The 22002-nt window shown below is 42.1% G+C and overlaps 1 protein-coding gene and 1 long non-coding RNA gene across 6 annotated transcripts in view; one reads left to right on the forward strand and one right to left on the reverse strand.

Moving 5' to 3' along the window:
* The window catches only part of LOC309382157 (uncharacterized protein), a 30328-nt gene extending 20712 nt beyond the window's left edge, over positions 1–9616 (reverse strand). For 3 of the 4 annotated variants that reach the window (XM_081933682.1, XM_081933681.1, XM_081933679.1), the window contains exons 1-2: positions 9532–9616; positions 5138–6440 (exon numbers count right to left, since the gene is read on the reverse strand). In XM_081933682.1, the coding sequence (XP_081789808.1) occupies positions 5138–6268 (1131 nt within the window). In that variant the 5' untranslated portion in view covers positions 6269–6440; positions 9532–9616. Of the gene's footprint in view, positions 1–5137; positions 6441–7340; positions 7710–9531 lie in introns of those variants that run through there. The other variant, XM_081933680.1, reaches the window with a different exon arrangement.
* Positions 9617–11468: 1852 nt separating this feature from the next.
* On the forward strand, positions 11469–21640 carry LOC309381852. Of its 2 annotated transcripts, none has more exons than XR_014173582.1 (5): positions 11469–11523; positions 12410–13617; positions 16649–16779; positions 19784–19874; positions 21079–21640. It is a non-coding gene; the product is annotated as an uncharacterized lncRNA (long non-coding RNA). The 2 variants fall into 2 exon arrangements; XR_014173583.1 differs by having other exon boundaries at positions 21096–21640.
* Positions 21641–22002: the final 362 nt, after the last annotated feature.

Here is a 22002-nt window from a genome sequence, read left to right on the forward strand (position 1 = left end):
AGAGTTGGATTAGATGTTCTCCAAGATGCCTATCAACTTACCTTCTAGAAAACTAGAGATGATTTTTAAATAACCCACCTCACAAGGTTGTTGTTCTAAGAAAAAGAAGAAATATTACTGTATACATTCCAGCTTGAGTTGTACAAAGTAAGTGAGGAATATCATCATAATCATAACTGGTGATAGAATAGAAGGTGACAAGCAACAGAACTACCTAACTCATTTTTTGCAACTGTCTTTACACAAAGGGAAAAAACAGTCCAACCTATCAAAAACAGCACTACAAAAAACAGTTTAGGAACACAAATTAAAATAGGGAAGAAAATGGTAAGTGAGCACCTGTCTACCCTAGATGAATTCAAATCACCAGGACTAGATGGATTACACCCCAAGATTCTGAAGGAACTGGCAGACGAGATCTCAGAACCACTGAAATATATCTTTCAAAGATCCTGGAGCACTGGGGAACTGCCAGAGGACTGGAACAGAGCTGATGTAGTTCCCATCTTCAAAAAAGGGGAAAAAATGGATCCAAGAAACTACAGACCTATCAGCTTGACCTCAATACCAGAGAAGATTGTGGATAAGATAATCAAGCGACGAATCAGCAAACATCTAAAAGCAAACAAAGTAATAACCAAAAGCCAACATGGGTTTGTCAAAAACAGGTCATGCCAGACTAATCTTATTGCATTATTTGACAAAGTGAAAAATTAGTGGACCAGAGGAATGCTGTCGATATAATTTACTTGGACTTCAGTAAGGCATTTGATAAAGTAGACTCTAACCTACTACTAGATAAAATAGAAAAATGTGGGTTGGACAGCATCACCACCAGATGGATTCGTAACTGGTTGACCAATCGCACTCAACGTGTAGATCTTCATGGAACTGCATCTACATGGAAGGAAGTATGCACTGGGGTACTAAATTTCTTGACAGTTAGAACAATTAATCAGTGGAACAACTTGCCTCCAGAAGTTGTGAATGCTCCAATACTGAAAGTTTTTAAGAAGATATTGATACCATTTGTCTGAAGTGCTGTAGGGTTTCCTGCCTAAGCAGTGGTTTTGTACTAGAAACCTCCAAGCTCCCTTCCAACCTTGTTATTCTGTTTCTTATGTAATATAGATTCTCTCCATCTCACAGTATTCTGCTTTTGTTGCTATTCAAAATGTGATTTATTTGCATTTTAGTATCATTCACTGATGACAAGCAGAACACTTCATACAGTTTTTAATTCACATTATTAAGTGCCATCTTAGCACATGAAATCTTCTCAGTTGGAGAACCAAAAGCATGCATGGCTTTTCTTGTGCTTTTTTGTTGTATCAACCTTTGGTTTTAATCTTTTCTCTAAACCTCTAAAGCAGAAGTGCCAAATTTATGGTGCCATGTTGTCATGTGGTGGATTGTGACTCCTCCCCCACCTTGTTAAATTGGGGGTGGGCATGGCCATTGCTTGATGCATTCAATCTGTGGGCCTGAGTTTGATATCCCTGCTGTAAACCTTTTTACTAAACCTGGAACCAATAAGAGCCAACAACAAAAATAAGAGAACCCCACAAATCGGTTCCCACTTGGATTTTTCTACTGCCCTTTTCAAACAGGAAAATCAAAATTAAAACCTCTCTGGAAAAAAAGAAGCATCATTTCCTAGTGATTGTACTTTATGTAGCTCTGCTCAGTTGTAATTGTATGTCCATTCAGCCTTTTGGAAATCTAGCTTTTTATATGCTTTCTAGCAGGTAAAATTTTTCAAATTGGCTTTTAATCTAAGGGCACTTCTGAGTCTGTTTCCTCCAACACAGAATCTGCAATGCCCGTACTAAATTAAGTGAAATCTCAAAAGAATCTGAATCTCTACAGTCTCCTGAAACCTTTAGCTTTTGATTATAAAGTCGATAAATATTTTTTTTGTTTTTTGAAACTTGTGATTTGTGGGTCAAATTGGTTTAGTTGCAGTTATGACTTTTGGGTAAATATTTCTTTCTGTTGATCCTTTTAAGACAAAGGTGCACAACAATAAACTGAGGGCCAAGGCATGCTAAGTTTGTCCTTTTATTGGCATTTTAGGAGCTGAGGCCAAAGCAAAAATTAAATTTCAATCAGTGAAATCAAACTTCAAAATAATCTGTCAAATATAGTGGCGGCTTCCACAAATAATGAAGACCGAAATTCTAGAAACGCTACAAGAATTAAGAGAAACTTCATATCTGCATGGGTTTTAGAATTCGGGAAAGGCGGCTAGGGATGATATAGGATGCAATCAGACTGAGGAGGCTGAGATTGTTGTTCAGTATGGAAACTACATTAAACACTTCCTCAACTGCTTCTGGTTTCCATAAAGACATTCCAATTAAAAATCATGAATTGTGACTTTCTGCTCCAATGTCACAATTTATATCAATGCCAACTTTCTGATTACAGTTTACAGAAAGGAGCTATTAAAAGAAACCTAATTTAACTTCTTAGCAGAAGAACCCTTTGCTTCCAGGCTGCAGGACTACAGCTCCCAACATCCTTTGCACAGTGTTCTGGAAATCTACTGAAGGCAGATGATGCAACTTTCTTTGTGGAAGTCCAGCACGACAAAGAGGAAATAAAGGGACAGGGGGAAAGATGTTGAAACGTCTTAATTTAAAGATCTGTAAAGCCTATGAGATTTTGAGTGGAGGATGATGGTTTATAGCCAGCAGTATCCCCGATGCTTGAGGCAATCTCTAAAAAAATATTGGGTATGGAGAAAAAATGCATAATTTTTCCTCATGAGAGAGGGGAGAATTTTGCCCAAACTCATTCCAGCTGAGATCCCTCAGCTTTGGTATCCCAAACTATTTATAATTGCTCAGATATTAAAGAACAGATCTAATTGCCTCTGAAAACTACAGTCTCTGCTTCTTTTCTTTCCTCTCTCTGCAAGGACATCCAAGAATGTAAGGTATATCTGATGTGACCCTTTCCTGCACTCTCCTTCTGTGGGGGAAGAAAGGAATTCAGAGTTGTGTTATGTCCTGGCATGTGAACCATTTCAATCTATTACCAAAGTGGCAGAGAACATGTCAAATAATAGGGCACTTTTCCTAGGAAGCTGAGCCTTCTACAGAACAACAATATTGGCTTCTGGGAAAAAGTTAACAATATTAAGTTTGAGGTATATTGAAAATCAAACTCTGAAAATTTGGAATTTCTTTGAATTTATCAAGCTTGAATGCAAGTAAAAAGATAATTTTTACACTGCTGCCTTGTCTTCACAATACAGTAGGAGACTTTTGGTGGTTCATTACTTTTGATAAAAGTTTTGCATCAACTTCTCTAAATAAAAGGATCAAACAAAAGGTAATGAGAAAATACTCTGATAGTAACATCAGAGAGTTGATGCAACATAAAATAGCTGAAAACTGTTTAGCCTACAGTCCTCTAGATACGTGGGTGTTTTGTCTACCATTATGCCAAGGAATATTATTATTATGTTTTGTTGCATAGTACCCAACTGTTTAGACTGGATTTGGCATTTTTATCCATCTAGTTCTTCTCAAGGATGAGGACATTATCTGTATCAAACCTTATTTTAAAAAACAAGGTAGTGAACATACCTAATACTCCTTCCTCCTCCCACAGTATTTTCCCACAATAACCAGAGACTGGTCTAAAGTCACCAGGTCAATTTTCATGCCAAGAAGGGACTAGAACTCATAGTCTCCTAGTTTCTAGCTTGGTGCCTTAACCATTAAACCAAACTGGCAACCTATCTCAATATCTGCATCCCGTCATACTGCTATTTCAACTCGCAAACATTTCAAGTTCAAAACTTAGTTTCCAATTTTGCTGCAGTGGAGGCACCCATGAGCCATTTTAAATCCAGACTTGCAATTAATACACATTTGAGGATTAGGACAAAGTTCTAAAGGACTAAAGAATTCCAGAAATGTAATTTTAATCTCAGTATGAAAATCAGAAATTCAACCAAAATAAAGTTTCTTCAGATAGGAACTTCTGATTGGTCTCATCTCCCTGTTTAAGAGATGGGGATAAGGTGTCCGTAACAAACCTTTTAACAAGGACAGACAGAAATCTAATGGACCTCAATCAGCAGACCCATCAGCCTGGCTAATGAAAAGACATGGTGAGTTGTAATTCGGCAGCAATGGGGGTGGTGGTGGTCATAGTTTCCACACTGCTGGAAACCTCAGATGGGGCTGAGGATCAATCCAAGACTATAAACACATTTTTATGACAATAGCAATCTGATCCAGGAATTATCTCTACCACTGGTTTGCATCCCTGTAGGAAATCAGTTTGAAAGGAATCAAAAACTCCAGCTCATTCAGCCATTGCCAGAATTTTTCCCCTATGCATATTTCCTCCCCATTTTTTGCACAGGGGATTGACTGCCTGCTGTTATTCCCTCCCCAACCCCACCACACTTCCAAGCTCATGGATTAAAAGCAGCAAGAAGTGAGGTGAGCATATGGAATCAGCAGGCCACAGTTGGCTAAGGACAGCTGGCATTGCCAATAGATTGCAATGTGATAAGGCTGCTAAGGAGAAATTGGATTACAGCATTTCAGATTGCAGATGAGAGATCACACTTTTGGGTGCTCCCCACAGATCTGCAAGTAAAACAAGCCAAAGGAAAAATAAGAATAACAACCTAAAGTAGTAGGTGTGGTTTGGTGTGGTTGTCTAAAGCTTGCTATAGGAGGAAATATTTAAAAATGGCATTCACCTTGCTAATTTGGAGCAGCCATAAACCTGCTGGGACCTCCTCAGTCTACCTACTGGAAATAGAATGAATGAATTATATTTCTTCAATTTTATGGGTGCTTTATTTTATTGCTCTGTGATTTTTTATGGGGAAGTCATTGAGATTTGTATGCTTTGAAAGATAGTTGGAAGATAGTATCATAAAGTCTTCATGAATAATAATTGCACAATTGCCATCAGCCAGGTGTGAACAACTTGTTCCAAAAAGAAAACATTTTGACTCTCCGCCCATTTCATTTACCTCCCATACCTGCTGCAGCTGTCCTGTCTCAGGCACTTACCTATCCCAGTCTTCCCCCCAAATAATAGAGCCCAACAATGAATCTTAAGAATATATGTAAGGAAAGGAAGGGGGACTGAACCATCTTACCTCCTCCTCTGGTCTTTCTGCTTCATTCTGCTTGGCTAGGAACTCCTCTGCTAGGGCCACTGCCCGCGCGCAAGTCTCCGGGCTACATTCCCATACCCTACTTCGGATTCCAGGAGGGAGAACAGCCAGGAACTGCTCCAAAATTAGGACGTCAAGAATCTGTTCCTTAGTGCGGTTCTTCGGCTTCAGCCAATGATTGCAAAGCTCCCAGAGCTGACCGCATGCCTTTCGTGGACCCTCAGTGTCTTGGTAACAGAACTGCCGGAAGCGTCGGCGAGCAGTCTCCAGGCTGAAGCTGCTTCCTCCAGATATAGGTGTCCGTGCTTTGCCAATACTCCCTCTATCTGCACTAGCCGGGGAGCGTTGAAGGTCCCGGTGGCTCTCTTCAATGAAAGATGCTCCCCATGGGGATGAAGTATTCACTAGTTGTTCCAAAGTGGTTGGGAAGGCCTCTGGTTCTACCCCTACGTCAGCAACTTCCACTACCTCAGTGATATTGGAGGTGGCTGCTGCAGCAACTTCCACTACCTCAGTGATACTGGAGGTGGCTGCTTCTGGGGATATTAATGGTGATTCTATAATTTCAGGGAGGAGAGGCTGTGAAGTTTGGGACACCTCCTCCCACTGGACTTCCCAGCGCTGAGGTTGTGTTGCCTCTAGCTGCACTGATTCAGCAGTTAGTGATGCCTCTAGGCCTAGCAGCTCCTCAACTGTTCCAGTACACACCACAAACAGGGAGTCATCTCCATCAACTGCTTCCACTGCCTGAGGACCTCGTCGACATGCCTCCTCTTCTTCCTCCTCGTCTTCCTCCTCCTCCCCCCCTTCACCCTCTTCCTCTTCCTCGTCTTCCTCATCTTCCTCTTCTTCTTCCTCCTCTCCCCCCTCTTCCTCTTCTTCCTCTTCATCTGCCTCCCCTTCAGCATCTACTTCTACTTCCTCGGGCTCTTCCTCTTCCTCCTCAATTGTGATCTCTGGATACATCTCCTGCTCAAGCAGCACCTTAAAATGGAGGTCCAGCTCTCCTGAACTCTGTATGGACTCCATTTTGTCTTCTAAGAGGTAGACAGACTTGTCCCAATTATAGACCGAGGTCTGACCAGTGATACCCCAAGTCTCACAGGCAAACATGATGGGAAGAGTCTTCGTCCTCCTCAAATTTTGACCACAAGCTTAGGCCAAAGTTTACCAACAATTTCCAGGAGGCAGAGACTGTTGTCAAGGAAACTTCTCTGTCACAGGATTCCGCCATACAGCAAGAGGATTTGGCTTTTCCAAATGTGTTTACATGAGTACTTTCTCCCTAAAAAGATAAAACAGTAAGCAATCACCTATTCAGTCAACAACATGAGATTAATCAAATTCATATTTACATAATTCATTTCCATATAAAGAAGAAAGGTATTTCTGAGGAAAGGTTTTTTTTGTATGGCTTGTTTTGGTTTAATTTAGGATGATGGATATATTTCCTGTGGCAGAAACCATTTTAAGAAAAAAATTATCCTGAAGTGTAAAGAAATTACAAAAAAAGACTTCATTTTCAAGAGCAGGACAGTTACCCCTGGGTTTCACATATTGCAATTATAATTCAACTATGCAACCATTTAAACCTGTTTTCATTCACAGGGGCAGTTGTCATCTGTCAAAAACCTTCTATTGCCATCACAAAGGCAACGGGGAAAGGAGAATACTACAGTGATTATTCTGTGCCCAATCTATTTTCAAAAAGGGGAGGGGGAGAAAGAACAGAGGATGATGGTTTCATCCATGTAGCTCTCTCCCTGAATCTACACATTCAGAATAATAACGCTTTGTGGATTCTACTACTTCAGAATCTGGAGGTATGATTAAGGTGCTGATCTAGAAACCAGGAGATGGTGAGTTCTAGTCCCACCTTAAGTTTGAAAGTCAACTCGGTATCTTTGGGCAAGACATATCAGACCAACTCACCTCATAGGAGTCTTTGTTCTGGGAAAAATAGGATGAGGAAAAGTATTAGGTAGATTTGCCACCTTGAGTTACTTATAAAGTAATAAAGTTGAGATAAAAATCTAATAAATAGATCACATTACAGTAAGGTTGTCTCTTCACTCATCTTTCACCATGTTGGAAGCCACAGCTTAGAAGTAATCTTTCTCTAATATGACAGTGTTTCTTGATTAAATGTTCTGGTTGCAGAAATCACCTAATATATTATACCTACCTCATATTTTGAAATCCTAGAGCTCATACATTGTTTCATCTCCCCAGAAAATAAGAAACCAGTTCCACAATAGTTATCTTCTTTTATTGCAGTTCAAGTGTTTGTTTGCACACCACCACACACAGGTGGCGATAAAATGAATCGTTTACCAAATCTATACAGTAAAACAAAACAGCACAGCAGCTATGATAATTGTAAACTATTCGTTGTTAACCAACAAAAAAAGTCAGGAATTTTCTTTCAAGTTTTCTAATTTCTCCCACTCATGAAGATGTTGCCAGTGGCATATGGTGCTACTTCAGGATCAAGACTATAGAAAATTATCTGTTTAGTTTCTCTAAACTTGAGCTGATTTCACTGTGTCACTTCACAGCCATAAGTGACAATGATATTCAGGAAAACAATTGCTCAATGATGCTTTGGGACAAATGTATCAAATACTAAAGGATTCCCTCCCAAAACAACAAATTTGAAGCTATCTTCATTTTCAACTACAGTAGCAAGGAGTAAAATCTGAAAAAATTCCCTAATTTGTTATTCAAAAATTGCATATTCTTCTTCCCAATTGCTCGTCACATTGTAAGTATGATTTATAACTGGCTTTTCCACTAAAGTTACTCAGTCAATATTAATGAATAAGAATTTGAAAAGAAAATCTGGACCAGGGCTTTAAATGTTCCCACCATATCAAATCAAAGTAATTTTAATAGCGCTCAAAATAATCATTGAGATATTTCATCTTTTTAAAAGGAAAAAAACCTTTAAAAATGCAAATAATCAAACAACATAAAGCTACTATTCATAACAAAACCTATTTAAAAAACAAGCAACAGTAACAGCAGGGTCACTTTTGCCTGTTCATATTTAGATTTACACATTTAGATGTATTGTATATGGAAAGGGTACTTTTTTCAGAATCAACAATTGTCAGAATTAGTTTACTGATTCTGGATGCGATCTCTGGGATTTTGACAAACAAGCAAAAATATCAAACAGATTATTTTCATTGATTTATTTTACCAACTCAATCATAGACTTCTGAGGCAAAGGAATTTTTCACAAGATATATATCTGAAAAATTCAAAATTCTACCCCCCATTTTCCAAACACCACCCAGAGAAATATCTGGCTCACAAATGCATCCCTTTCTAAAGCATCCATAAAACTCCCTAGAGAGAAGGTAGGGGAGCAGAGAATAAGGTCTGCTCACCAATTACCAACCTCATCAATTGTGTATTTTGTTTAATGTACCTGCTATTACAGCAACTCATAAGGAATTAAGAGCCACACCATCTTTTTAATAATTGGAATGAAGGCTCTAACTGGTTCATTAGCAAATTCATTGGGTATCACAGGGTTGAAGATGCAGGCAGGCCACTTACAGTTATTCCTAAATGAGCAAACCATGTCACTTTTTCCCAAATAGTGCTTGGGCTTATAACATCACCCCACTGTTGGAAAGGAGAACTTTCATAAAACGATTCCTCCCCTCTCTTCCCCACTTCAGACGCTGAGATAGATACCCTTCCTCCATTTTAGGGTTTGCTAAGAGGAGTTTCCTCTTCCTGTTCTCCCCCGAGCACAGCTGCCCCTAACTTTCCCCTTCCAACTTATGGCACCTCCACTTCCTGTCACCCGCTTTCCAGGAGAACATCTTCCACCCAGCCCTCCCTTCTTCCTAAGTATCTGCCTCCCCACCACCACCACCAAAGGGTTTCTCCCGTTGCAAACCCCGTTGGGGGCCCCCACCCCCTTTGCAAGAAACACGCGCCCCCCACGGAAAGGACCTTGAGCCATTCATTCCCCAACCCCGCGCGCGCCCTGACTCCCCCCCCCCTGCTACGCCCACTCCTCTCCTGCAAAGCGGGTCTTTCGACTGCCCTGCGCCCCACAGTGCAAAGTCTCTCGGGGCGCTTCCAGCCCATCCGTTCCCCCACATATGACACCAAGACAAGGGGAATGCAGCCATTTTGCCTCTTTGATGTGGTTGGGGGTGGGAGGGGCAAAGAGATGGTCAAGCTTTCTCGCACCCGGCCACCCCTTTCCGACCTTTTGATATTATACCCACCTTGGATAATGATAAAAGGAGCGCCCTCCCCACCTAAACCCTTTACCTTGCCGCCTCCTCCTCCTCCTCTTCTCGCACGTGTCTTTATAAGAAGGGAAGGCCCGCCTCTGTCCTGTAACTCACCCTTGGGAGAGCTGGTCTTCCCTTCCACCCCCTTGCATCAGTTGCGGCTGCTGAAGCTGGAGAGGGAGGCGGGGAGGGGTTTTCGACCCCAAACCTTTTTTACCAACCCAAAGGCGGAGCAGGAAGGCGCCGCCTCCTCTTCCTTTTTTCCCACGTGGGCGCCAGGCTATTAACCCTTTCTCCGTCCAGATATTTAGCGCGACCCTCTCTTCCGTCTCCCCCCCCCCACCTCCCCATTAGGATCGGATTTTGTTTAAAAATATAAATTTGTGGGTTTCAAATCCGGGCCTTAGTTTAAAGTTTGAAGCGGGAGAGTTTTGGGGAAATGATTGTCTCCAGACACCTGCCTTGACAACGGGATAACCGTAATAGAAATAGTAAAGGTAAAGGTGCTCTCGCACATATGTGCTAGTCATTCCCGACTCTAGTGGGCGGTGCTCATCTTCTTTGTGGCCGGCATGATTAACTGCCAAAACGCATGGAATGCTGTTATCTTCCCACCAAATGGGTGGCCCCTATTTTTCTATTTGTATTTTTATGTGCTTTCGAACTGCTAGGTTGGCAGAAGCTGGGACAAGTAATGGGAGCTCACTCCATTTCGAGGCACAAGGGATTCGAACTGCCAACCTTTCTGATCAACAAGCTCAGCGATCAAACCGGTCAGTCCTAGAGAAGATCAACCCTTACTACTCTTTAGCAGGCCTGATCCTGAAGATGAAACTCAAATACTTTGGCCACCTAATGAGAAGGAAGGACTCACTGGAGAGTGGGACACAACTTTCCAACTAACAACAACAATATCATGATCATGATAATTTGATCATGGGATATACACTATTCCCAGATGTTCTGCATCATATTTTATTTCCTTTTGAGATTACATTCAAACCATGCCTTTTCATTTTCATCTTCTAAACCAGAACTGATCTTATTGAACTGCTGTTCCTAAAAATAAAATAAAAAAATAACACCAAAAAGCAAACAAGCATTATTCTGGTATGTTGAGAGCTAAACCATTTATTATCCTTTCCCTGAGAACTCCAGACGGACATATGATGTTTATAATATACAAATAGCCTTTTCTTCCTTTATTCTTTTTTTTGGGGGGGGGGGTAGCAGTGGCTGGGGAAACAAACCAAAGTTCCAGGTAGGAAAGCTACAGAGAGTACAAATGAAAGATTACAAAGTCTAGATCCTAAATAAAATTCTGGAAAATATGCTGGGAATCCTCAATAGAGTTCTTTTTTGCCAATATTCTGAACCAGGATTAAATTTCTTTCTAAAGGTTTTGTATGGTCTGTTACAGCAGAAACGGAAAACACTGGGATTTCAAATAAAAGGTCACTGCTATTCAGAAAATGTCAGCCTCTGACCCAGTGATGGACAGGAGAATAAGGAGATGATCTCTCACCTATGCCCAGTGTTTCAATGGAGAGCCAGACTGGAGGACCTCCCAATTCCCTTGAGGTTCCTACTGTGATATGAAGAGAACAAATATTGATGGAGGACACCCCTGGATTGAGTGGCTTTAGTGCTAGCGTGAATGCTGGCATATCTCCGAGTAAGGCTTTCCATGTAATAAAACAAGACTGCCACATTAGGACGCTGTTGCTACAAGGATGGGCAGAAGCAACAAGATGTTGAAAGCAGTTTTCCCATAAACAACCCATTGCACTCAGAGGTGTCCCAATTGCTGAAATTGAACAATGTTTGTGTGTATCTCCATCTTGTTCTTGTCCTCCAGCAGGGATATGACTTTGGACAACAGCAACTACAAGAACCAGGAAGCACTAGCAATCCAGATGTGGTTTCTTCTTTCTGCAGACGTGATTTGTACGACTTAAGTTTTCCAGGGGTTAATATGATAGAGGGCAAGAGGGAGCCAATGGACTGGGAGGAGAGCTAAATTCCTTCCTGCTCCGCCTTCTGTGTTGATGGGAATCAGGTGTTCCAACAGGGAAGTGGGACCGTTACGTGTGAGCAAATCTGAGGGTGAGTTTAAAGTGATCTGGAAGAGGACAGAAGGACATAGTGTCAGAGGAGAACCTATTCAGCTGAATAGTTGAGAGTCAGGCCTAAATCTATTGAGATCAGGTGATGCTGATTCCATGTGGCTTATTGTAAAGCATGCATACTTTTACTACTTCCCAATAGTGTCCCCCAAACATACCCATTGAAAAATGGTCTAAAACAAGGACTAGGGAAAGCAAGAACAGGGACAAAAAGAAGTATGTGATCTCTAGTTTTATCCAAAGTGAGTCCTGGATTTATAACGAATGCAGGTCAGCATGAAACCAAAATGAATCTTATTACTTCAGTTTTCAAGCAAGCTTAACTGGATTCCAGAGATATTATGAGAAATAGTTTGGATTTTGTTAAAGAGTGTTGAAAGCATTTTAATAAAATTCCTTCAAATACCACAATACTTCAAATTCTGTTATTGGCATCCGGAAACCTAAATGAAAACAAATTTGAACTTCGTTTAACTGCTTTGTTTGTAAATTTCAAGTTAAACACTTGGTATTTGTGACAGCTGGAATAGATTTGGTTGAGTCCCTGATCTATACAATAAAATTGTTTACATTTCATAATTGGCTTTTGTCAGACTTCCTTTTTGGAGAACATTTTATTGCCTTATAATCTCCGGATGAAAAACAAAAATTGTTAGCAGATTAATTATAAGTATTTTAACTCATTCATTTCTGGTACATTTTTATACTAATAATGCAAGATGAAAAGAAAAGTATTCTTCATTTTTGTTTGATGCAGAAGAATTAGATTTAATTAGTTATTAGATAGGTAGATCTTAGAGAAGGCTTTCCATAATATGTGAGACAGAAAGAGGTAATGCAGGTTAATTTTCTTCTCTATTTGCTAGAGAAAGGGAGTCTTCGGAATAGAGACTTGAAGTGGTGCCATGAGAGTGAAAATGGTGGTGGAGACTTGGGACCCTTAAAAGTGACTCTGCACATGGAATCAACAGAGAAGAACAAGGAGCAACAAACTTCAGCATAGGAGAAACTCCAGAGAAAGCAGGACAAATTCCTTGTGTCCTTCATGTGGGAAAAATCTTGAGTTGGAAGTCGTCTCCACTGCTAAAAGAAGAGCCCAATGTAGGGATGATCCAGCATTGGGAAATTCAAGGCCAGGACCCAGAACATCCCCATCATTTTGGATGCAGGGGAGGTGGCCAATCACATTTGAGCCATGACAAGATACATGAACGCTTCTAGCTTCTTTTGAACATATAGCCTAGGGATGGCTAACCTTTTCTGCACCGAGTGCCGAAAGAGCGCAAGTGCACATGCGCACATACCCATTATGCAATGTGTGCACAACCCCCTGTGCCCTCCCCCCATGTGCGTGCAACCCCCACATGCACCCGACCCCCGTCCATGCGTGCACCTCGTCACCTGCGCATGCACTCACAACCCCCATTCCTGCACCCACACCTCCCGTGCATGCGCGTACATCTGCCACATGCAGGTCCCCTGATGATACATGACAGAGACCCAAAAACCAGCTGGCCAGCAAGAGGCCCGCACACATGTGCGGCAGAGCTGAGCTAGGGCGACGGCTTGTGTGCCTGCAGAGAGGGCTCTGTGTGCCATCTGTGGCATGCATGCCATAGGTTTGCTATCACAGATGTGGCCTATGCCTGCCAGTGGTCTAAGGAAGAACTAGTGGGCTGGCTTTTGCCAACTTTGAATGGGGATGCCCTGAAGGCCTACCTGAGTTTGGATGTTAGGATTATGGAAGTGAAGGCCGCCATCTTGAAGAGGGAACCTGAGGCTACTGAGAAGCAAAGATGACACTTCTGACATTTCCAATATCAGGAGGCCAAGGGTCCACAGGCTGCTTGCAGGAAACTTCGGGAGTTTTGCTGTCAGTGACTAAGGCCAGAGAGCCGCACCAAGGATCAGATCTTGGAGTTGTTGATCTTGCAGCAGCTCCTGCCCATCTTGCCTCAAAAGATCCAGAGCCAAGTATGGGAATGTGTCCCTGAAACCTGCAGCCAAGCGTGACTGTAGCCAAAACCTTTCTAGCAAGGCATCAAGCAAGGAAAGAGAGAGGCAGCTGCTGCAGGTGAGGAAATTTTCAACTCTTTATTGGCACCTTAAAAATTTCAGATTTGAACTCAGGAGGGCCTTTTTCCGTTGTTCCTCATTATGGAGGGGGGAATGGGGGACAATTGGTTTTCCCCTAACTGCCATCTGATTCCTGGTCAAGCTCAATTCCTGGTTACTTTATGGACATGGCATTTTCTTGGCAACACCACGGAATATTGCCTTCTTTTGAGATGGTTTTTCAACATCCCAGAATTTTCCAAGAGTTTCCTCCCCAAATATTAACCAGATGTTTGGTTAAGTTGCAGACCTTTTAAAAATCAACCAGGATTAGGTTAAAATCACCTCACAATTAGCTATGTTGGCCGAAGAGTGTCCAAGTAATACTTGAAGGGCTACAGATTTTACACCCTTTCCCCCCCCTATTTTCCTTGCATGTAAATTCAAGTGGCATTCCTATACAATAGTCAAATTAAAAATTACTGTGAAAACTCAATACTGATAAGGCAGATGAAACCTGCAGCCTTCAACTTATTTTATTTGGGTCTAAGATCAGAAATAACAAAATTGAAGCCTAGAATAGGAAATAAGAAACAAAAAAAATATTGGAAAAAGGTAAATTACTCCCATATTACAACATTGCTGGGAAAGGAATTAGATGCAGCCATTGAATTACCAAGAGTTGAGATTGAATCAGAGATTTAAGTTTTTTACTAAGTTTAACTGTTCTTTTTAAGGTCAGCTCCCTTAGCAAAGAGTTATTTAATGGATGCAATGGAAGAAGGAAAGTAGAAAGAAAAAGAAACAGGTAAACACTTTGTTGTTAGTTGCAAAGTTGTGTCCGACCCATTGCGACCCCATGGACAAAGTTCCTCCAGGTCTTCCTGTCCTCTATCTTCCCCCAGAGTCCATTTAAGCTCATGCCGACTGCTTCGATGACTCCATCCAGCCACCGCATTCTCTGTCATCCCCTCCTTCTTTTGCCCTCAATCTTTCCCAGCATTAGGCTCTTCTCCAGTGAGTCCTTCCTTCTCATTAGTGGCCAAAGTATTTGAGTTTCATTTTCAGGATCTGGCCTTCTAAAGAGCAGTCAGGGTTGATCTCCTCTAGGACTGACCGGTTAGATCACCTTGCAGTCTTCAGCACCACAGTCCAAAGGCCTCAATTCTTTGGTGCACAGCCTTTCTTATGGTCCAGCTTTCACATTCCACCACTGTGTCTTTGCTTTGCCTTGTGGTAGCTTCATGGGGTGTTTGCATCTATCTACCCCTCAAATCCCTTTCATGCTAGGGTTTTTGGAATGCGCCAGTGGAAGTTGAATCTCAGATTTTGTGTGTGGATAAAACAAAATTGCTGAAGAGTTATAATTGGACAAGGATCAAACTCCACACTCCTGAGATCAAATGTTGGTGTGTGATACAAATAAAATAGCTGGATGTCTGCTTTGAGAACAAAAACAGGAGGAAGGAATTCCAAATGCCAATGAAAATAATGTTATTGAAGTTTTTTGGATTTGGGAAATAAATTTCTTAAGAGCACAGGAAGAAGAAATAACTTTGCAAATATTTATATAGTACATATTACATAATATACAAAAGTAGATCATTTGCTTTGCGCATCCTAACCTACAAAATAGAAGGCATTAAGAGACTGGTATTGAGATGCCCTATGATAGAGACAGGGACAGTCTCAAGCTCAGCTGCCTGGAAATTAATGGACCTGATTGGCTTCTACAAACAAAATGATTAAACACTGAAGCAGACAAAAAGTTCAGCTTAGAAGCTGCCCAGAAATCAGTCTGCCTGCTTGCACTAGGAAGACAATGTTGGCCTTGGGACTTGGCTTCCTGAAGCTTTTTCAAGGCTAGCCATTGAAACATATGTTTGTTAGGCAGCATTGTACAGCATTGTGAGTTTATGTCGATGAACCATTTGCCTTTATCCATCCATCATCTATCTATCTATCTATCTATCTATCTATCTATCTATCTATCTATCTATCTATCTATCTATCTATCATCTATCTATCTATCTATCTATCATCTATTTATTTACCTACTACATCTATCAATCACCTATCTACCTACCTACCTACCTACCTACCTACCTACCTACCTACCTACCTATCTATCTATCTATCTATCTATCTATCTATCTATCTATCTATCTATCATCTATACAAATTATAGTACCATCCACCAATCTGGATGGCTGTTTTGAAAACAAAAAGAGGAGTAACGATTTACTCTCAAGAAATTTTTCCCTTATGTTCGCTTGTAATTCATTGTCATCCTTCAGTCTTAAAAGACTATGGTATCATGCTCTGGAAAGAGGTAAAGCTGGAGTGTCCTCTCCAGCACGACGGCTGGGTAGATTAATATGGAGGATAGACTGTTAACCAAGTAGCAGATCCCCCCTCACCTCGTCACTGAAATAGTCCAATGGAATGGCAGAGCTGATACAATTGGTTCCAGCTGCGTCGCAGGAGTTACCAGAATGTGGGTGTACACAGTCAAGAACTACTTCTGGGACTCCGGCTCCAGATTTTGCCTCAAGGTTGACTCCTGAATCCTTTTCCAGTAGCGGATGTAGCCACCAGGCAGTGGAGGTTTTTAATCAGAGTTTCCCTTCTCCTAGAAGATGGTCCTGCCACTTTATTTGCCATTGGGGGGTAGTGCCCTCTTCCACCTTCAAAACCATCTTCCCCTGTAACCCTGGAAAGTGACCCTTTTGAAGTGCTACCAGCTGGGCCAAAGTTTTTTAAGGAGGTGTTACTCCTCCATCACTCACCCTTTGTCCTGGCTTGTGACAGGCAAAGCCTGGCTTCCCAAACATTGGGCCCAGGATGGCGGGTTTTGCTTATAAGGAGTGTTGGAAGAAAACCTAAAGGTCTTATAATTCCTAATTTTCACAGGGATACCAAATCTTTCTCCAACCCAACAAGATATTTATTCCAACTCCCTCAGTTTGTCATCTAGAACATGCAGCCTAGTATCCCTCTCTACTAAGCCAGTTCTTCCGGACTGAATTGATCTCATCTTGCCATTTCAGATGCCAGGACCATGGAAGCACATGGATGCTGTGAATGCTCCAGAGGCACAGCTGTTTCTATCGAATACTAGACTGATGTTCCCCTTCAGGAAGACCAAGCAGGGAAGTAGTGGGGGATACCAGCTCAGTGGGTGAGTGATTCCAATATTTCTATGTTCCCTGGGAATGGAATCTGAAGTCTTCCTTTTGTACACCCATCTATTTATCTTATAAATGATGGAGGTAATTCTTTACGGTAGTGTTTCTCAATCTTGGCCATTTCAAGTTGCTAGCTGGGGAATTCTGGGAGTTGGAGTCCAAGCAGTTTAAAGCAGCCAAAGTTGAGAAATGCTGCTTTAAGGGCTTTGCAAATGATTCAGCAAAACAAGGATGGATCTCTTTTTGAATAGACTGAGAATATGACTGCTTTTCATTGGTCAGGTTGTGATATAGATGTGATGTAGAGATAACCTTGATTACAAGAAAGAGCACAACAACCAGAGGTGGGTTGGCCAAACCAGTAGTGGCGGTGGCAGGAGGCTCCACCCACCTGCCCGGACACTTCTGTGCATGTGTAGAAGCGTTGCATGTATGCGTGAGCATGCATGCGAGCATGAGCAAACCAGTAGTAAACCGGTTAGCAACCCACCACTGACAACAACCCAATATTAGAAGAGGAATGGATAGCTGGATAAGTCTTGCGTGTGGCCGGGCTCTGTAATTGAAATAAATTAAACCTTTATTTTTAAAGAGCATTTGTCTTAGTGGGGTATTGGTTTTCTTCCAGCATTAGAAAGGCATGGCCACCTGTGGTTTTGTTACCTTTTTCCTTCTGTATAGCTTAGGGTGGGCAAAATATGCCAACTTCACACAGAAAGATTTTTCCCTCCTTTATTTGGGGCTGTGTGCTCAGGAACCGAATACAGTAAAGCTTTTGTTCTTCTCTGGAAGAATGTAAAAATAGGAATCTGCACCAGCTACATTCTGTACGATTCATTCTGGGAATAACAGTGCTATATTTCACATGGTCTATTCTTGATTGGAACTGCCCTTCTGGTGATAAGGATGGGAATTGAAACAAGGTTCTTCATGACAGAAATCTCTGGCAATGAAAAATCCAAGCATGTCAATCTTTATACAGGCCAAGGATGGGGAAATTTATGTCAAAAGCAATACATTTCCACCCCGAACCACCCCAACGAGGCCATCGAAGTGATGTCCCGGTGTGTGGAAGCCGTACGGGTCTGGATGGATGACAACCGACTCAGGCTCAACCCTTCCAAGACGGAGTGGCTGTGGGTTCCGGCCCCCCGGTTCAACCAGATAATTCCATCTCTGGCCATTGGGGGCATTCAACTTGCCCCCGTGGAGCGGGCGCGCAATTTGGGCGTCCTCCTGGATGCCAGGCTGTCCATGGATGAACATGTGACAGCCGTGGCCAGGGGGGCGTTCCACCAGGTCCGCCTGGTGCGCCAATTGCGCCCCCTATTGGACCGGGACGCCTTACGCACAGTCACCCATGCGCTGGTGACGTCTCGCCTGGACTACTGTAACGCTCTCTACATGGGGCTCCCCTTGAAATGCACTCGGAGACTGCAGTTGGTCCAGAATGCGGCCGCGCGGGTGATTATGGGGAGTACCAAGTACTCCCATGTGACACCTCTCCTGCGCAAGCTGCACTGGCTCCCTGTGGTCTATCGAGTGCATTTCAAGGTTTTGATTACGATCTTTAAAGCGCTCCATGGCTCAGGACCTAGTTACCTGCGGGATCGTATTCTGCCCCATACATCCCTACGACCCATCCGCTCGCACAGAGAGGGACTTCTCCAGGTGCCGTCTACCAGACAGTGCCATGGGGCGGCGCCTAGGAGCAGAGCCTTCTCTGTGGCGGGCCCAGCCCTGTGGAATGACCTCCCCCCGGATATTAGGACTACTACTGACCTCCGCTCCTTCCGTGTCAAGCTCAAGACCCACCTTTTCCAAATAGCTGGCCTGGCTCGACCATAACTTAGTAACGCTCCTGATGGGTTTTTTAATTTGGTAATTTTATTAGGGGATTTTAAATTGTGTTTTTTAACTGTTTCACTTAAGTCCATCCTCCTCCATGCACATATGTATATGTCTCTGTTTTTGTATATATGTTTGTCTTATGTGTATTTTTTATCTGTTTGATTGTACGCCGCCCCGAGTCCTTCGGGAGAGGGTTGCGGCTAATCAAATAAAATTATTATTAAATTATTATTATTCTATCATCCTTCCTAACCCTTCCCCTTCCCCTTCCTTCCTTCCTTCCTTCTCTGACTTTATATTCTTTTCTTTCTTTGTCCTTTCCTCCTTTTCCTCCCCTTTATTTTTTGTGAAGCATCTTTGTCAGAGGTGGTATTCAGCAGGTTCTGACCAGTTCTGGAGAACCGATAGCGGAAATTTTGAGTTGTTTGGAGAACCAGTAAATACCACCTCAGACTGGCCCTGTCCCCATCTATTCTCTGCCTCCCGAGTCCCAGCTGATCAGGAGGGAATGGGGATTTTGCAGTAACCTTCCCCTGGAGTGGTGTGGGAATGGAGATTTTATAGTATCCTTCTCCTGGATTGGGGAGGAAATAGAGATTTTACAATATCTTTCACCTAGAATGGGGTGGGAATGGAGATTTTACAGTATCCTTCCCTTGCTACGCTCACCAAGCCACATCCCCAGAACCGTATTAAAAAATTTTGAATCCCACCACTGATCTTTGCACATGACAATCTGAGAGTCTCATTCATTATTTTCTGCTTGTGGATTAAGCAACTGAATACAAACTACCCTGGATAACTTGCTGTTTTTTTATTGTAGAGAAAGTACAGTTATTCTTAACATGCGACCATAATTGAGCTGGAGAGAATAGTTCATTTCCCCCCTTCTTTTAAGTGCTCCTTGAATGAGGGCCTTGGACCAGGAAAACAGTATTCAAAAATAATATTATTGGCACAGCACACAATTCTAGATACATGTATAACAGAAAGCATAATAATCCATTAGTTTCCTAATGGAAAACTGAGACCAGCACAGCACACAGCAGCAACGCCCCATTGATGGAGCATTCTATCTCTTCTGATGTTTCTTGTTCTCTTTATCTGTGTTGGGCTGATCTGCTCTGAACTCTTTTCTTTCTGCAGGTTCTTCCGACACAGAAACCACATGGGACTCTTCAGCAGGAAAAAAGGGGCTCTGTTGGATCTGGCAGGCAAGATCCTTTTGTAAGAGTAGGTAAGTTAGACGGTGGAGTATCTTCTCCTAGCCTGATGCTCTCCAGATATACTGGACCACAGCTTCCATCAAATCGTGAGCTGGATTGAAATCCAGCAATGTAGATTTTTCTTTAAGCAAGAAGAATCCAAAAACTTGCATTAGATGGATTGGTTATAGCTAAAACACTGTGCTCCAAATCATAAAATGTCTTTGGTGTCCAGCTTTGGCGGGGAGGGGGCTTAGGCAAGGTTTCCCATTCTCAACCTCAGGTTCCATCTGTAGCATGGGCAAAATATTGTTCTGTCTTGGAATAATTGAACGAATAATGCCAGGATAACATATACATTTTGAATAGATACTATATAAGCCTGATATTCAAGTTGGTTCACAAAACTCTTGGGAAGATCTTGGATCAATCACTCTTTCTAAATCTCTCTCCTAACAAGTTTGGTGTGAGAATAACTACGTATCTGACTGAACTTTTTGTAGAGGAATTTATTCAGCAGTGTCAGTGTAATAAACAAACAAATAATTGAACAATATAAGGCAAGAGTGAAATTCAGCAGGTTCTGACAGGTTCTGGAGAACCGATAGAATTTTTGAATAGTTCGGAGAACCAGTAAATACCACCTCTGGCTGGCCCCAGAGTGGGGTAGGAATGGAGATTTTGCAGTATCCTTCCCCTGCCTCAACCACCAAGCCACGTTCATAGAACCTGTAGTAAATACAATTAAATTTTACCACTAATATAAGGGCCTTCCTTGACTTACGACCATTTTTATTAATGAAATTTAAAGTTGTGACACATTTGGAGAAAGTGATTTATGACCCCTCCTTAAAGTTGTAATCATTGCACCATTGTGCCAGGATAAAATTAAATAAATTCTATTTACATTTAATTTTAATCAAAAGACCCAGTAGTTATTATGACTGCTGTTCAATTAAATATTGAATCATCATTATAATTTGGAAAGAATTTGAAAGATTTCTGAGGTCTGTGTCCAAGATTTTTGTGGCTTGCAAGCACCTCTCTGATCCCTTAAATTATGCATCTTCAATCAAGAAGCCTACATATCCTCCACTGCCAGCATGGATAGTTGTGAACCAAATAGTTAAACAGCTAGAGTCAGCATAAGTGACTTTTTTAGAACTTTGGAGGTCTTTGGAACAAGCATTGATGACCTTGTGTGCATCATTATTATGTTAATTATTAGGTTGATAGCTTTCTGTCCCTTTTAGTTGTTGACAGCTGTGGAGTGACATCTGTATTCTCTCCAATGGCTACACCCAAGAGAACTCAAGTCATACCTGAAGAATCCTTTTTACAACAAAAGTATAAGGAGAGATTTGAGGGAGTTGAACAGCTCCAAATTCATCCTCAGGTCCTCAGCAGGGACAGTGGCTATGCCCACACCCATTGTGGCAAAGAGTGCCGGTGGCCATCGGTGCTGGCTGTGCACCAGAGGATTCACATAGGTAAAAAGCAGCATCGTTATATCAAGTGTGGGAAGCAGGTTGGCCAGCAAGAGCATCTAATGGTACACCAGAGGATCCACTCGGGAGAAAAGCCATAAAGCTGCCCTCAGTGTGGGAAACTTATAGATTCTTCCAGAGGGACCCATTTGGGGGACTAGCCCCACCAATGTACTCAATGTGGACTAAGTTGTGCAAATAAACGCTCCCTGGTGCAGTGTCAGCAGATTCAAAGCAACAGGGAAGTCCAGCCTGTGGGTACATATGGTCCTCTTGAGGAAATGCTGGGACAGAACTATAATAGTCGTCATGAGAAAGAATCCTTCATCTCTCTTTGCAGAAGTAAACTTGGGTCGGTGTGATGGACTCACCTTCTCGTTCATTAGCAGCAGCCCAGGATCTGAAGAACAGCATCCACTGATTCTTCCCCTCTTTTAATCGAGATACCATTTTGGATTCCATATTAAAATGGCTCAGGAATAACCAAAGATTTGAGGGGGGTGGAGGAGAGATTGTGGACACAATTGTACGACCAAAGTCATGCCCTGTTTGTAGACCTTTACATTGACTTGGGAAAAGTGTATTTGGGGAATTATATATCATTGCAGGAAATCATTCAAATCACCAAGAAGTAGTTTGTCAGCATGTTTTGATTCTCTGAAGGTTTGTTTTG

This window comes from Natrix helvetica (genome assembly GCF_964273705.1).
Source record: "Natrix helvetica genome assembly, chromosome: Z".
In the NCBI taxonomy this organism is placed as follows: domain Eukaryota; kingdom Metazoa; phylum Chordata; class Lepidosauria; order Squamata; family Natricidae; genus Natrix; species Natrix helvetica.